Source organism: Podarcis bocagei (assembly GCF_964188305.1).
Source record: "Podarcis bocagei genome assembly, chromosome: 1".
Lineage (NCBI taxonomy): Eukaryota > Metazoa > Chordata > Lepidosauria > Squamata > Lacertidae > Podarcis > Podarcis bocagei.
The window spans coordinates 92,092,957-92,110,484 of NC_138125.1; the positions used below are offsets into that span (position 1 = coordinate 92,092,957).

Genomic DNA, 17,528 nt, shown 5'->3' on the forward strand with positions numbered 1-17,528 from the left:
AGCATTACACCACAAAATCTAATTGGCTAATTCGTTGGGGGTGGGGATAGGTTAAATTTGCTTAGCTAACTTTTGCCCAGAGCTCCAGTGGCTGAGGGAGCAATTTGGGTGCAATCTATCCCCATTTCTAAAACCCTGTAGTTAATCCATGCATTGTCATTTCAAACTGACTGCTTGTGGTGCATGTAGCAAGTTTACCCATTTAAGGAATGTGTATCTTCAAAATTCCCTTGTACTTTTAACCTTCCTGTGAACTTTTGATCCCCTCTAAAGGAAAATCAATCATTTTACTTCCCTGATTCTAACAAAAACCAAATACAAAATGGCTGAAAATCTTATTGCATCACAACCTTTAACATCAGGGAAATAATTCTAGAAGAGTCATGAATGGCAAAACTTCGTTTCCCATCTCCCTCTTCTCCTGTGATATCGTGTGGAACATATTACTTTCTGGAATGACCTGAGTAAACTTGTAATAACTATATTTGTTAAGCAATTCCAGCATGACTGGGTTTTTAAAAACAAACAAACTCTTGCTCTTATCTTCTGCGTTGTGTGTGGTTCTATAATATGGGTGACCACAAGTTGTATTCTATTTTTTAATTGGTTTAATCTGTTCCAGCTGGAAGAATATGGAATACATGAAGTCAGTGTGTGGGATACGGGTGCTAGGCTTGATGACCTTGAGCTCTTTGAAGGCCTCACTATTCTATAATTGTGTTGTCCACAAGAAACTTATTTTTCCATTGTCAGCATTAGCAGAAACTGCCGTTATCTGCAGGCCATCTATTCCCATGGTGAACAGTAATAGAAATAAGGAATCACACAGTGTTACAGAATTACTTGAAAGTGTAACTTCGCCTGACCTCCTTCCAGCTTTTTTTAAAACAAAAAACAAAGTCATGTATAGTATTTTATGACCCTTTTTGTGATAAGATTTCATTATTCACCTGATAGCATCTAAACTGCTCAGATTACAGCATCTCCCAGCAATTGCAATTGTAACTAGTTACTTTCAGGAATGTTGATCAGGGAAAGAAATGCTTAAGGGCTATGCAATAGTACTGGGAACAGAGTTGAAGACATTGCCTGAGAAGAGCCAGGGTGGTGTACAATAGAAGACATGCCAGTCATTCATACTCTTGTCTTATTTTTTCTCAGTCTAATGGACCGCATATGTTTGTTGTGAGCAAACCTAAAACCTAAACCTTAAAAAAGGGAAGAATTCAACATAGCACTGAACAGATTGCGCCTTTAAGGCAAACATTTCTACTTGCCTGATGAAATGATCTCTCCCTTTCCCCTCCTGTGCACTGTTTTGGGGGTTATCCCAACCCCCTGAACAAATTTGGGGGCTGTGCAGGATGTATGGGGAGAAGAAAGTGGGGGATACCCTTGAGATAATAAAGGTCAGTGTACAGGCTTCCGGTAGCAAGACTGGTTAGCTGAATCTGGCCCAATCAGTTGCTAATGAGGTGGAAATACACATATTCTACCTACCAGGGAATTGCATAAATCAAACACAGATTTCTCCTTGGACCTTATTAGGATCAACCAGCTGATCTATTTGAATATAGGGCCACTGGAATAGACACCTGGAATATTTTCAAAGGACGCTATTGTGCAACTGAAGCTACCATACCACATGATCCGGTGTCAGTGGATTGGATTCAGAGTGGCATTAACAGAATTGTGAGATTGCAGCAGTTCCAAAAAAAATGTTCATGCAGGTACCTCTCTCCAATTTTGACCAATTTTCCTTTCCACTATAGCTCCACACTAATTCTTAAGCCTTTTGTGAGGTTTCCTCAACCCTCAGGAAAGGCTTTCTCTCATCCCGTCTTGATGCAAGGACATCCAGTGTCATAACCTTCTCATTTTCAAAAAAAATACATTTAGAACCCCTTCTCTTGTGTTCATCTTGTTACATCAAAGCAGCAGCACTGGAAGATGAAGATTCGAACGCAGAAAGGTAGACTTGCAACTTCTACTTTGTCCATGGAAGAGGAATAATAATATGAAATTCCATCTCCATTTTGAAACTCCAGAGTCTCAAACTATCCTGAGGGGTCACAATGATTTATTTTGGCGTGTCTTATTCACTGCACTGACTGACAAGCCTTCTTGACTGTGGGAGGGTACCAGTCCATTGTTTATGACTGCTGCTTTGCTTGCTAACCATACTAAGAAATGATGTTCAGATATGTCGTCAATAAAATATATATCATTGGGTAGGTCAGACGTGGGGATGATTGTGATTGTAATAATTTTCCTGATTAGTAAGTACTTCTGTTCCAATTTTGAATGTTCCACTTACATTGCTTTACCTGTTGTTGTATGGAACTGTGGCTTTTTAGCTGATATACTGCCATTTCATGCTGAATTTTATATGGTGGGAAAGAAAAGTATGCTGGGCATGAAAACTATGGGAAAATCACAATTGCCCACGTTCTTTTGCTAGCCTTAGAGGAAAGTCCCACTCAAAATACTGTGGGATTTTCAGGAAAACTGGTCACCCAGGAAGGTTGCAAAGTTCAGAAACATTATTATTATTTTATTGAAATAAAGGACACTCACAACCAGCCCTTGGCTACCTTGAAAGTAAGATAAGCACACATGCGCGCGCGCGCACACACACACACACACACACACACACACAAAGAAATCTTTGCACCCACCAATGAGAATTTCATTGAAATTTCCTCTCCCTTTTGATAATCCTCATATGCAATTTATTTTCTCATCAACTGATAGGAAATGGAAAGGAAAAAAAATACAGGGTACTGTATTGGCATACCTAATAATGATAAAACATGTTGAATGGAAACTTGCTGTCCACTTATCTGATCATCCTTAATTTTCATTTGAAATTAGTTTGCCCTCAAAATGCACTTTGTGGGTATCTGAATAAATAACAACCCAATATAATTTGCATCATGCACAGGTGATAACTAGGGAGAGGACTTCGTTGGTTGTGATGGCCTACATTTGAACCACCTTCCCAGGTGCCTCCTCATAATGTATTTTTTTGTACCAGATTAAAACCATTTTACTTCCCACGGCCTTTTAATTTTATCTGAGTTTTGTGGGGTTTGCAGGTTAACAACCACACTGTTGCTTTTCCTGCCAGTCATATTTATTTCATTGATTGAACAGTACGTGTTTCTATTATTTTATCATGCAGATATCTGCCAGTTTTTCAGCTATCCTAGGAATAGCAGTATTATCATTATATATTTAATAAATTTGTTCATCACTTTTTCTTGCCAAGGCAACTCAAAGCAATTTACAACCAAAACAAACAAAAAAACTACCCCACATTAAAACAGAGGAAAAAATACATTGAAAACATCCTAAAAGGCCACAGATAAAGGCCAAAGGCCTGATTAAAGAGGAAAGTTTTTGACTGGCACCTAAATATATACAAGGATGGTGAACATATCAACTCTGGAATAAATGAATAAAATAGTGCGAGCTCCAATGGCCCTGCATCCGCTCTGCATACAGATTTTGGAGCACAGGGCAGAGGAAAACCAAACGTCCCATTGCACAAGCAGATTTCCATTGTGCAAGTGGGTGGACATCTCTGTATGTAACCCATAATACAGAAAGAGTTGACTTAGCCCACAGTCATCAGTTAACATCCCAATGGAACTCATGCTGATTCATCTTTCATGTTATTATGCGTTAAATTAAAAGATGAACTCATTCTTGGGAGAGAGATAGCTTGACAAACTACATTTCAATTGTGAGCCCTATGAGGATAGAGTTGGGTGAAACCATAGCAATACTTAGCATCAATTTCTTGAGTGTTTCATATACCTCCAGGAATCCTTACAACAGCACTGTAATGTATGCTTGCATTATTATGTCCACATTAAAGGTTGACACCTTAGAATACTGGTGGCTTGCATAAAGCCATTGAGGAAATTTATGCAAGATTTGTGATTTGAATGAGATGCATTCCTGTCTACTACTCATATGCTGAACCACAATACCACACAATCTCTCACCCTTATCTCACTAGAAATGGTAGGCTATATATATATAATGAATGAATCAAACTAAATAAGAACTTAGCATGGCTGGTCTACATATAGCAATAATTCACAAAATAATCCACATATTATTATTGCATACAATTACAAGAGCTGAAGGTGGTTCTTTTTTTCATGTGAACAAAGAATGGCCTGTGGAAATCACTAATACCCAACATCAAAAAATATGGATGAGGAACAGGAGTGTGAAGTGGAATGATGAAGGATGCCACAACTGCTATTTCACCAAAAAACAATCCATGAGATTTACCAAACAATAAGTTGCACATTGAGACACGCACTTTATTTACCATCTTGTTTTTTTGGAGATTTTGGGTCTATAATACCACATGAATTCTTTGATCCTTTCTTCATAGCCATAAAACTAGCAACAGCCTTTTTAAAGATTTCAGCAATTCCACACAAACTCCCAACTGTATCCCTACTGAAACTCGAAAAGATGCAATTGTTTCCATACAACAGTACATCCTCAACAACTTTGGAGATGGAAAACATGAATTTTGGTTTAGAATGCTACATCTGTTTTCTGCAGGTTGCTAATTATACCATAGCATTAGACCTACCCAGATGATGTCTTCTTCTCTGTACTGCTTCCAATTGCGACCTGTGTCACTGAACATTAGAATGTAGCTTGTTGTCCAGTCTGAGCTTCCGTACCTTCCTTGAGTAGCAACACCTGTAATTTCCACTCTGTCCCCTAAATCGATCTGGAGCCATTGTTCCCTGCTAGAATCCAATGGGGACCAGCCACCAGCTCCTAGAAGAGAAGAATCAGAGTTCTCCTGAGTAACTCCCAAAATAAATTTTATATTAACACATTTTGATAAATGATGATCACATTATACCCGAATGAGGTCCTGACATCTCACTGGGACTGGAAGAAAATATTCAGGATGTGTTATGAAAAACATATTATCCCATGAGTCTTTAGAATGGCATATTTTGCCTGTCATGTTGACTTTGGATTCCCCAAAGGCTCAGCTCTGTGTAAGTGGCTGAAACTACCAACAATCGCACAGCTCTAACTGGTGGGAAGAGATAATAATGCTAGGGCATAGGGAACTCGGATAATAAGACCATGGTTCTTAATGGGAGCAGCAATATTCACTGAAGCAAAAAATTGTATTGAATCCACAGTAACAGAATGCTGTTATAAATAAAGTCACACAAGGCAATGCTTAATTGTAATCAAGACACATCAAGTTCTAGAACTAATCTTAAAGGGCAGGTCTCAGCTTTAGAGCAAGTGAACTCATAACCATAAAAGCCTGTGGGCCCTGCTCCTTCTTGCCACTTACCATCTGGCTTGGGGCGGGGCCTGGGGCCTCACAAGGACTGCTCTGCTGCCCAGGAAGACTCCCCTGTGGTGAGTGCCTGAGGGCCCTGCTCTTGCCACTTACCATCTGGCTTGGGGCGGGGCCTGGGGCCTCACAAGGACTGCTCTGCTGCCCAGGAAGACTCCCCTGTGGTGAGTGCCTGAGGGCCCCGCTCTTGCCACTTACCATCTGGCCTGGGGCGGGGCCTGGGGCCTCACAAGGACTGCTCTGCTGCCCAGGAGGACTCCCCTGTGGTGAGTGCCTGTGGGCCCTGCTCCTTCTTGCCACTTACCATCTGGCTTGGGGCGGGGCCTGGGGCCTCACAAGGACTGCTCTGCTGCCCAGGAGGACTCCCCTGTGGTGAGTGCCTGAGGGCCCTGCTCTTGCCACTTACCATCTGGCCTGGGGCGGGGCCTGGGGCCTCACAAGGACTGCTCTGCTGCCCAGGAGGACTCCCCTGTGGTGAGTGCCTGTGGGCCCTGCTCCTTCTTGCCACTTACCATCTGGCTTGGGGCGGGGCCTGGGGCCTCACAAGGACTGCTCTGCTGCCCAGGAAGACTCTCCTGCGTGAGTGCCTGAGGGCCCTGCTCCTTCTTGCCACTTACCATCTGGCTTGGGGCGGGGCCTGCGGCCTCACAAGGACTGCTCTGCTGCCCAGGAAGACTCTCCTGCGTGAGTGCCTGAGGGCCCTGCTCCTTCTTGCCACTTACCACCTGGCCTAGGGAGGGCCTGACAGGCCTCACAAGGACTGCTCCTGCCACTTACTATCTGGCCCAGGGTGGGGCCTCACAAGGATGGTTGTTGCCATTGATGCTGCTACTGCCCAGGAGGACCCGGAGGAGTGCAGAGCTCTTTTTAACATGTTTTGTTTTGTTTTTGTTTTTTAATATTTCCCTTTCCCTTTCGATTCTATATATGGGGGTGGGATGGATGTTTGGGTGGGCTGGGGAATTTGTTAGATTTTGATGAATTTGTAATTTGTGCAGTTTTTGTTTGTATTGTTTTATTGTTTTCTGGGTTGTTTTTGTTTTTTGTTTTTATTGTTTTAAGGTTTTATTGTTCTAGGCTGCGAAAGAATAATATTAATTGCCATCAATGGAGGCCACTATGAGGCCTGGGATTGCTACCGTGGAGGGGCGAGGGAGGTATGGCGGTGGGGGCAGATGTTACAGGCGAAGGGGATCGAGATATGGATACGCTCGTACCCTTTCCAATCTGCGCCCCATCCCGAGGGACGAGGGTAGGGTGAGCAAGGATTACTCACCTCCGTCACTGGTGCTGTGCAATGCCAGGTCTATAGGCAATAAAACCGCCACCCTGCGAGATTTCTTTATCTCGCAGGGGGTCGACCTGGCTTGTGTGACGGAGACCTGGGTGCGCGAAGGGGCAACAGTTACCTTACGGGAGATGGCGCCCCCGGGTTTCTCTGTCCTCCACCAGTCGCGGACTGTGGGCCGGGGGGGAGGGGTGGCATTATTAATCCGGGAAGATTGTCCTTTCAGGGCTCTACCATCGCCATCGATCCCCGGCATCGAATGTGTTGGCCTAGTGTGGGGCTCCGAGGAGAGCTTGGCTGTCTGGCTGGTGTACCGGCCACCTAGCACACCAGCAGCCACCCTGTCAGGCCTATTGGAGGCGGTGGCCGGCTGGGCCTTGGAGTTCCCTAACCTATTGGTATTGGGGGACTTCAACATCCATGCTGATGCCACTCCCTCCTCACAGGCTCTGGACCTGGTGTCTTCCATGGCGACACTAGGGCTCTCCCAGTTTGTTTCGGGCCCCACACATCAAGCAGGCCACACGCTGGATTTGATCTTTGGCGTCGGTATAGATGTGATCATGTCTCCTTCGATTAAGGTGCCATGGTCTGATCACTACGCTCTGAAAGCCAGGATTGACTTTCCACCCCCACCCTGCTTAGGTGGCGAGCCAATTTGGGCTCGCCCGCAGAGGCTGATGGACCCTGAGAGATTCCGCCAAGCCTTGCGGGACCTTGCTCCCCCTGGCGACTCATTGACTGAGCTTGTTGAGGGCTGGAATGCCCAGCTCCTGGCAGCCATCGATGAGATCGCACCTAAGCGCCCTCTGCGACCCCGCAGAAACCGGGCTCCCTGGTTTACCGAGGAGCTCCGGAAAATGAAGCGGGACCTCAGACGGCTAGAGCGAGTATGGCGGGGTGCCCGTGACGGAGCCTCAAGAACATCTTATAGGGCTTTTATGAAAACCTACGAGATGGCGGTGAAGGCTGCTAAGAAGTCATACTTCTCGGCCTCCATTGCATCCGCTAGCTCTCGCCCAGCGCAATTATTTAGTATAATCAGGTCTTTAACGTCCCTTGAGGGACAGCCAAATTTAAATAACGAATTGACACACGGCTGTGAGGCATTTGCGAGCTTTTTTGCGGAGAAGGTCTTGTCGCTCCGCCATGACCTCCCTGCCAATTTGGATACAATAAAGGAACTGGAGGCCCCTCGACTGTCCTCGGGTCCAGTATTGGACCACTTCGACCAGATATCCCCAGCCGATGTGGACAGACTCCTCCGAGCTGGAAAGCCCACCACCTGTCCTCTCGACCCGTGCCCGTCTTGGCTGATTAGAGCGTGTCCAGACGAGGTGCGGGCCCTCCTGGGGGATATCATCAATTTGTCCCTTGGCACGGGGACATTCCCAGGGGAACTGAAGGAGGCAGTGGTGCGCCCGCTCTTAAAGAAAACATCATTAGATCCTTTAGATCTATCCAATTACCGCCCGGTTTCGAATCTTCCGTTCCTGGGTAAGGTGATTGAGAGAGCGGTTGCTGAACAGCTTGGTGGGTTTCTGGATGAAACATCGGCTCTGGATCCATTCCAGTCCGGCTTCCGCGCTGGTCATGGGACCGAGACGGCTCTGGTCGCCCTAACAGATGACCTTCGTAGACAGCTGGATCGAGGCGGGTCGGGGCTGCTGATTCTTCTAGATCTATCAGCAGCTTTCGACATGGTCGATCACGAACTTCTGGACCACCGCCTTGCCGACGTGGGGATCCAGGGCACAGTCCTTCAATGGCTGCGCTCGTTTCTCTCTGGTTGGGGACAGAGGGTGGCGCTTGGGGGGGAATTGTCATCGCGCCACTCCTTGGTGTGTGGAGTACCTCAGGGTGCAATTCTCTCCCCGATGCTTTTTAACATCTTTATGCGCCCCCTCGCCCAGCTTGTTCGGAGTTTTGGGCTGGGTTGTCATCAGTATGCCGATGACACCCAACTCTATCTGTTGATGGATGGCCATCCTGACTCGGCCCCAGACACACTGACCAGATGTTTGGAAGCTGTGGCTGGATGGTTACGTGGGAGCCGGTTGAAGCTAAATCCTTCGAAGACAGAGGTCCTGTGGCTGGGACGGGGCGATATGGGATTGGGGGGGCAACTCCCATCTCTTGCGGGGGCGCAATTAGTGCCAGCACCGTCCATTAAGAGTTTGGGTGTAATCTTCGACACCTCCCTTTCCATGGAGGCGCAGATTGCAGCTATAACAAAGGCGGCATTTTTCCATCTCCGCCAAGCTAAGCAGTTGGCTCCTTACCTCTCTCGCCCTGACCTAGCCACTGTGATCCATGCGACGGTCACCTCCAGACTGGATTATTGTAACTCGCTCTACGTGGGGCTGCCCTTGAGACTGACCCAGAAACTCCAGCGGGTGCAGAATGCTGCAGCGAGACTCCTTACGAGGTCTTCGCTGCGAGATCACATTCACCCGGTGCTATACCAGCTGCACTGGCTCCCGGTGGAGTACAGGATCAGGTTTAAGGTGCTGGTTTTAACCTTTAAAGCCCTATATGGCCTAGGACCCTCGTACCTACGGGACCGCCTCTCCTGGTATGCCCCACAGAGAAACCTACGGTCTTCAAATAAAAACATCTTGAAGGTCCCAGGCCTCAGAGAGGTTAGGCTGGCCTCAACTAGAGCCAGGGCTTTTTCGGCTGTGGCTCCGATCTGGTGGAACGCTCTGTCACAAGAGACCAGGGCCTTGCGGGACTTGACATCTTTCCGCAGGGCCTGCAAGACAGAGCTGTTCCACCAGGCCTTTGGCCAGGGCACAGCCTGACTCCCTCCCTCGGCAATCTTCGCAGAGCTCTGGCCCAATGGTTGCCAGTGGCTTGAATTAATTAATTTTTATAATGAATGATTTTAGAATGTTGTTTATGTTGTACTTTTGTACTGTTTTATTGCTGTTAGCCGCCCTGAGCCCGGCTTCGGCTGGGGAGGGCGGGATATAAATAAAATTTATTATTATTATTATTATTGTCTAAGCATCTGCAGAATGTCTTGTGGTTCCATGCTATCTGAGGACCACATCTATATACATGTTTCAAATCTGCTTCAGTGTTCAAGGAACAGCCCTTCAGAAACAATGGGTGCTTGAGGGGACTTTTATTTTGGTTCTAAGTATTACTTTCCCATTTCTGCTAGGGAGGAAGGCAAGAGCTGGCCTAGAAATTTGCTAGTTTCAGCTGAGGGCTGCCTCAGATAGGAGGAGGGTGAAGGAGAGAGCAAGAGAGCCATATAGTGTCATAGTGAGCCAAGGCATTCTGTCAGACAGAGAGAGTGTGAGTATGTGTGGAGAGATAGAGAAAGGATGAAAAGAATGGGGAAGGGGGAGGAGGCAGAGGAGGGATGCTCTGATGTTCCCAAACCACAGCAGGGGCTAGTAGGCAAAATGGCGGCAAAGAAATGAAACCAAATATATAGCAAGGAAGCTAGAGAGAAACAGGAGTAGTACAAATATGATGTCCATGAGAAAGGTTCCAAAGAAAGAAAAGAAAAGAAAATTTGGAGTCAGGTACTCATGACGCGGGTGGCGCTGTGGGTAAAACCTCAGCGCCTAGGGCTTGCCGATCGCATGGTCGGCAGTTCGAATCCCCGCGGCGGGGTGAGCTCCCATCTTCGGTCCCAGCTCCTGCCCACCTAGCAGTTCGAAAGCACCCCTAAAGTGCAAGTAGATAAATAGGTACCGCTTTCTAGCAGGAAGGTAAACGGCGTTTCCGTGTGCTGTGCTGGTGCTGGCTCGCCAGAGCAGCTTTGTCACGCTGGCCACGTGACCCGGAAGTGTCTCCGGACAGCGCTGGCTCCCGGCCTCTTAAGTGAGATGGGCGCACAACCCTAGAGTTGGACATGACTGGCCCGTACGGGCAGGGGTACCTTTACCTTTACCTTTTACTCATGAAATATAAGTATCTGATAGCTCAGCAGGTACAGCACGAGACTTTTAAGCTCAGGGTCGTGGGCTTCAGCTGCATGTCAGACAAAAGATTCCTGAATGGTCCCTTCCAGTGCTACAATTCTATGATTCTAAGTAGTCATAGAAAATGAATATTCTGTGCAAAAATGATTTGCTAAGGAAATAAAAGGACGGAGGTGCTAACATTTCTCTTTGAAAAGGTAGGTGCTTCATGTTTGGTGGATGGAAGGGTACATGAGATTGCCAGGCTCTTGACATTGTGAATTAATGGGTGATGGATTGTTGCCCTGATTAAATTAGGATGCAGGAGATGTGCAGGGATAGGACACAAGAGGATTGATCCTGATTATCCCACATCTTTGTCCGGACAAGATGAAGACTGTGAGACAAGATCAGCACTAGCTATAACTTTTCCATCCCTGCCCCCCCCCCCAAATAAAACACCTGGCAGCACGGTTTACAGAGCAGATGGCATTATTTACAGGTAAGATTGAGTCCCAGAACTGCTCTATCACTGCACACAGAATCCTACAAAGAAACACATTTTCCAGACACAGAGGGGGGTGGACACGCAAGGCTTTTAACAGAAGACACACAAGGCCTTTGACAGAAGATCCAGGAAGAAAGCTATGCTACTCATCTGCACTCACTCTACCACTTTCCTCCTCCTCCTCCTCCTCTTCTTCTTCTCCTTCCTTTTTCTTCACACATTTTAGCCCCTCTCCCTCTCATCTCTCCCCATCCATCTTACTTCTGTCTCTGCAATCATTTACCAATCTGATATGTATGCACTCTATGTGTTACAGAGTTAAAGGACCTGTTGGAATAGCTCTAATTAATAATGCTATTTTAACATGTTCAATTTGCATATTAATAATGTGTAACCTTTTGCCCAGCATTCATTCCCAGAATTGCTGCATTGCAGTTGTCCTCTATTTTGAAATATCACTCATTGTTCACTCTAGCCTGGGATGAGGTTTACTGCTAGTACTCTCCCAGGGGAATACACTGACTCTGCACAGAGATGCTTATGGAGCTGGCACCTCTCAGAGGAGAGGTAGGCAATACAAGGATCCTGGCATCTTCTCCAGCTCAGATTAAAATTCAAGGCAAAGAATATCACTCAATTTCCCAGCCTTTTCAGCTCTCCCCAAAGCCAATTCTTCCTTCCTTTTGAGCAAGGCTTACTAGGCTGATATAGAGCCAGAGTTGGCTATAGAAAAGAAGGAAGAAAAGGAATCTCATCTGTCCCTCCTTACCTACACCTAGCATGGTAAAGAAAAAGTGATTTACAGTGGTACCTCGGGTTAAGTACTTAATTCGTTCCGGAATTCCGTTCTTGACCTGAAACTGTTCTTAACCTGAAGCACCACTTTAGCTAATGGGGCCTGCTGCTGCTGCTGCGCCACCGGAGCATGATTTCTGTTCTCATCCTGAAGCAAAGTTCTTAACCCGAGGTACTATTTCTGGGTTAGCGGAGTCTGTAACCTGAAGCGTTTGTAACCCGAGGTGCCACTGTATATGTGTTGAATGTACGATATAACATTGTGCCACCTGATGGCGATGTGGAGTCCTGTTTTTCTCTAACTGTTTTCCCTGTTTAAATTTGCAATGCTTTAAACTGAAATGCTTCTTTATGTGTCAAGATCCAGCCCTGGTCACAGGCCAGAAAATGAGGCTCCTGTAATTCAAGGGCTATTGCTAATCTGAGTTAATCCAATGTAAGTGCACAGGGTGAAGGAAGAGAGGGAGATGGGGGTTGCCCAGTGAGTATATGATTGGAGCTGCTTCTCTGCTAAAACACAGCAACACTCTAAGCCAGGGGTCAGCAACCTTTTTCAGCAGGGGGCCAGTCCACCATCCCTCGGACCTTTTGGGGGCCAGACTATATTTTGGAAAAAGAAAATGAACCAATTCCTATGCCCCACAAATAACCCAGAGATGCATTTTAAATAAAAGCACACATTCTCCTAATGTGAAAACACCAGTCAGGCCCCACAAATAACCCAGAGATGCACTTTAAATAAATGGACACATTCTACTCATGTAAAAACACGCTGATTCCCAGACCGTCCATGGGCTGGATTGAGAAGGCGATTGGGCCAAATCCGGCCCATGAGCCTTAGTTTGCCTACCCATGCTCTAAACGCTCCATCCTTCCGCTCCCAGCTAGCTGCTGCTAGCCACACACAGCACAAGGCCTCATCTTTAAAGCAAATATTGCAGGTTTGGCAGAACGACATCAATTTCACCTGACCAAATACCAAGCAAAGACTATGAGCTTGTTTTAGCCATGGCAAGTGAGGATGCAACTTTAGCTACTGGCACCTCAGTGCAGACATTTTTGTCAGTGCATCCTTGACACTCCCACTTGGACTTGACAGATGTTAGTCACATGGTGATTTCCTTACTCTCTTTTGAAATCAGACTACTTACTGTCATCTACATTCTAAGGGGGAGGGGGAATATGACCACACATTGAGAACATAATATTCTAAAATTTCATCATATACTATCCATATGTAATGGAAGACTACTGAAGCAGTATTGTTCGCTATTTTTGAGCAGGATTGTTTCATTGTCTCAGGCTGCAATCCCAAATACACTTTCTAGTAAGCCATATTGCACTTAGTGGGTTTTACTTCTAAGCATGAGTGCATTGTCAATTATTTCAAAGCTTTTACTTGTTCTAAGCTACCTTGGGCAGGTGCTGACAATAAGCTGGCACAAACACAAATTCACAAAGCTTTTGTTTGACAGAATTAATTGGGTATGGAGGCGGGAGCGCAGGTTTGTCATAAGATGCATTTTTGATCCATCCAGATCTCCTACAAGAAAATCTCAGCTCTGCAGAAGCAGCCTGGATGTGAGGTGTTGTATAAGGTGCCAAAGTAGATATTTCTCATTTTGCTGAACACAATACATGTATTTTGCACAATTAATGCAAAGAAAGCTGAAGACAGGTTTGTATCTGTAATAAAGCCTCCTCTTCACCTCTCCTCACTATTTCATTCTCATATTTTCTTTCTTCTTCTTCATTTGAAATAATAATAATAATGTATGTGCATATTTTGGCATGTTTAGAATGTGGTGATTTCTTTCCTGCCATCTGTTCTACCATCCTCTTGTGACATCTATACTCCAGGGAGCATATGCTAGTCGTTGAGGGCCAGGAAAATGAAAGTTTATTGCTACAGCATCTGCAGTAGCACAGAGATGAAATAGGAACAGGTTAAAAACCCAGCCATAGGGCTAAAGTGCATTGCAGATATATTTCAATGATATTATGGTACTCTGTTATTAATAGCATCTCAGCCAAACATGTGGTTTTATTGCATCTGTTTAGATTTCCCACCACTGCTGTCAGAAATATCCACACTCTCCCAGCATTCATAATAAAATTGAAAGAATAGGGTAGTGAATGGTGTTTCTTTCTAATTCAACAGTTTAAAAAACAAGGCCATTTGGGGTCTTGTCCGTCCACCCTTCCATTTGTCCATAATCCACTGACATTCCTGGGAAAGATGTACGGTATATCGTCACAAAGAAGAATTAAATTCCACTCAACAAGTGTGCTTCTTTTTCACTACAGGCTGGGATAGGTGATGGAAAGGAAAATGTCTTTTATTTGAGCTGTGAGCCAAATATGCGATATTACGTGTGACCTTATATTCTCCAAGGCAACAACATGTAGTACAAGATAGGCCAAGAGAAAGAGACGTTTTTCAACTTTTTTCAGCTTAAACAAGAACAAACTATGTAAGACAAAGGTACAGATCACACACAAAAAATGAATAAAATTTGTTGTATGACAATTTAAGAAGAACTCAGTGTGATTGACTAGCTGGGGCATGTGGGAATGCATATGTCTCAGTTGCATTTGAGAAACGGGAAGTAGAACAATGTTTGCTTTAATTCACGAATATGCATGAATGAATTCCCCTTTATTTAAAGGTTCTGTTGAATTAGAACCCACTCTTCCTCTATAGACGTAATAAACTTCTATTGCAATTCTCTCACCTCTGACAAATGCAGCAGCGATAATTCTGGAAACCATTGTGCTGACTGCAGTGTAACACATCTCTTTTGACTCAAGTACAAATTCTGCCAAATTCTACCCAAAGCAAAATTCAAGGTGAACATGAGGATTTCTGCTTGGCACCCAAAGAAATGCCTCCCATTTTCATATCAGCAGTCTCGGGGAGGATATTGGAGAAAGGCTATCTTCAGGCCAGAGGATTTGCCCTATAAGGCTCCAAAGTCCTCTCAACTGGCTGAAGCCTAGAGAAGGTATGCATAAAAGAGGCATAAAAGGCTTAAGTCTGCTCCCAGCCTTTGCTGGAGCAAGTTTCTCACCCAGCAACCTTGCCACTTTCCCTATGGTATCTGGCATAGGACCACAACACAGGACACCATTTCTAACATGGATCACTGAGCACACATTGCTCCAAATGTAACCCCATCATAGATCTTTTTAGAAAAGTATTATGATATTGGCAGTCTTACTTCCATCTCCTTCCCTAATCCAAATGCCAAATAATAATAGAGCAGATTGAAATCAACTCTGAAATTAATATGTACACCTCCCCACAACAAAAACAAACAAACAAACAAACAAGTAAGAATTAGATTAGACTATAGCAGAGATGGATACAAGGTTGACTCAATTCTTTTTGCCGACTAAGACAGGGGCCATCTTGCTGGCAGCCTCTACTTAACAGCATCTGCCGCCGCTAAATTGCTCCAAGTCTCATGCAGCTTCACCAAGCTTGGGTTGAAATATAATAAAACATCACTAAGTCTCATACCATGAGTCTTGGCTTGGCAAGACTTGCTGAAGGCTTACACTAGGGCTCACTCCTTCAGTCTGTGGTTGGCTGCTACCTCGTCTAATGCTCCAGCTGCCACCGGGCCAAATGACAGCATCCATGGAATGTCTGGCCAGGCAGAAGCCACATCTCTTTTGTCGAAGCCCAGTAGCTACCATACTTGAACCAGAAGAGAAAGTGATCCACTAGCAGCTCTACATAGCCTTGAGCCATGACTGGCAGGTGGCATGGAAATAGGAGCTCAGCCAAGGGTGCAGTCATTCTGCCAGAGATTATTTTATCCCATTCCTTGGATGAAAACAGAGACATTTCTCACTTCTTCCCTTCAACTGACCCTCCTCAACCCCCCACTTTTGTACACCCCCTCCCAAGCATTTCCTGTCAGAAGAAGGGCAATTGCTGCCACCACTATACCAACAGGACACAGCACACATGCCTTCCACTGTCCTGAGAAAACCCATTAATCTTCTATTCTATTCTATTCTATTCTATTCTATTCTATTCTATTCTATTCTATTCTATTCTGTTCTATTCTATTCTTTGGTAGATTTACAAAAAAGTAAAACACACACAAATAAATCAATTTCATTAAGTGGCAAGATTAGACACAGATGCACAAAGCATTATAAAAATAAAAATAATCAAGACTCCTTGTACACCACTTTGCTCTCCCTTTCTTCCCACCCAGGATGACTGGCCCTGCCCTCTGCCTTCCCCCTCAGAGTCGGCAAGTCATACAGGCCTGGGCCTTGGCAGCCACAGCCTCTTCTCCTCCTCTCCCACTCTCCAGCAGTTCCTATCAGCTTCCCAAGAGAGGAAGCTGACAGACACAGCCATGGAGAGACAACGAGATGCTGCCTTGCAGCCACAGTTGTCATTGTTGGGGAGAAGCAGTGGCTCATCTTCCTTCTAAGCTCAGCAGTGTGGCACCGACAGGTGAAATAGGGACATTCCAAGATCAAATCAGCAGCCAGGATGTCTTTCATAATTCTAGGATGGTCCCTAGAAAATCAAGACACTTGGCAGCTATGCTAAGGCAGGAGAAACCTCAAGATCACCATGCACTGTTCCTAATGCTCCCACCCCATGTCTCCCAGGCTCTTCTTTCAGCCATCCATCTGGGCTCAAGGATCTCCCTGGTCTTCACAGGGTTACAGTGAATTCCTTTCTGCATCCCAGGCTTCTTCCCTTGCTCCATGGAGTTCCACAGTCCATTTAGTGATTCCCTTATTCCTCCACAACCATCTTCCTGAGATATATGCCATCTCTCTCCCAGCTGTCACACCAGGCTGTTTAAATGGCCCAACCTTCCTCTGCCCAAACTTCCTCCAGGCTCCACTGAAGTGTATTTTAGTGGCTAATATTCACCCACCAAAAGGGATGAGGCTTGACAGGAAGAGTCAGATTGAAGGGACAGAACCGCCAGAGAAAATTTGGTTGAAGAAAATTAGGCCTTGGGCCAAATATGCCAAGGGTAACCTGCCTCAGGATTACATCATCTATTTAGGGTGCTAGGAGAAGGCCGGGGTCTTCTGAAGAGTGAAGATGAAAATATTGCATGTGAGGAGAAAAGCATGATTAAATTTGGAAAATTAATGGTGTTAACTTGCCTAATTTTCTGATTATTCTCATTTGAATCTATTATATTTAGTAAATCTGAGCCAAACATTTCCATTTTCATTCAATGTTTGCATCTTACATATAATTTTTAATTTTAAAGTCGCAGCAACAATTCCCCATTCTGAATAACAGCTATGAATACTTTTTATTTTTTTTAAAAAAATGATGAGACTTTTAAAAATGCCAATCTTCAAAAGTCAAATAAAACACAGTAGCACTGAGCCAAATTTGACACCTGCAAATTAAGACAACGATTCAAAGGTATTTACTGAGAAACTGCAGATAGAGCTGGGCTTCTAAGTTGTTCTCTTACTTTGTTATTTCTTTTTGTTTTCTTGCACAGAAGCTCCCCTGTTGCACCTCATAAGCATGGAAGGATGCCATTTTTTAAAAGAAAAATTAAAGGCCCACCTGCACAAGAAAACCCCTTGCAGAAGCATAATGAGGCTTGTTTAGGCAGACTCCCCTGAGTATTAATTATTCTTTCCTTG

The 17,528-nt window shown here is 45.0% G+C and overlaps 1 protein-coding gene across 3 annotated transcripts in view; it reads right to left on the reverse strand.

Moving 5' to 3' along the window:
- The window catches only part of CNTNAP5 (contactin associated protein family member 5), a 326,754-nt gene that overhangs the window by 226,272 nt on the left and 82,954 nt on the right, over positions 1-17,528 (reverse strand). For all 3 annotated transcript variants that reach the window (XR_014008811.1, XM_081196914.1, XM_081196913.1), the window contains one exon: positions 4,622-4,815. Coding sequence is in view for 2 of the 3 variants with exons in the window: in XM_081196913.1 (XP_081053039.1) it covers positions 4,622-4,815 (194 nt within the window). In the remaining variant the exon portion in view is untranslated. The remainder of the gene's footprint in view (positions 1-4,621; positions 4,816-17,528) is intronic.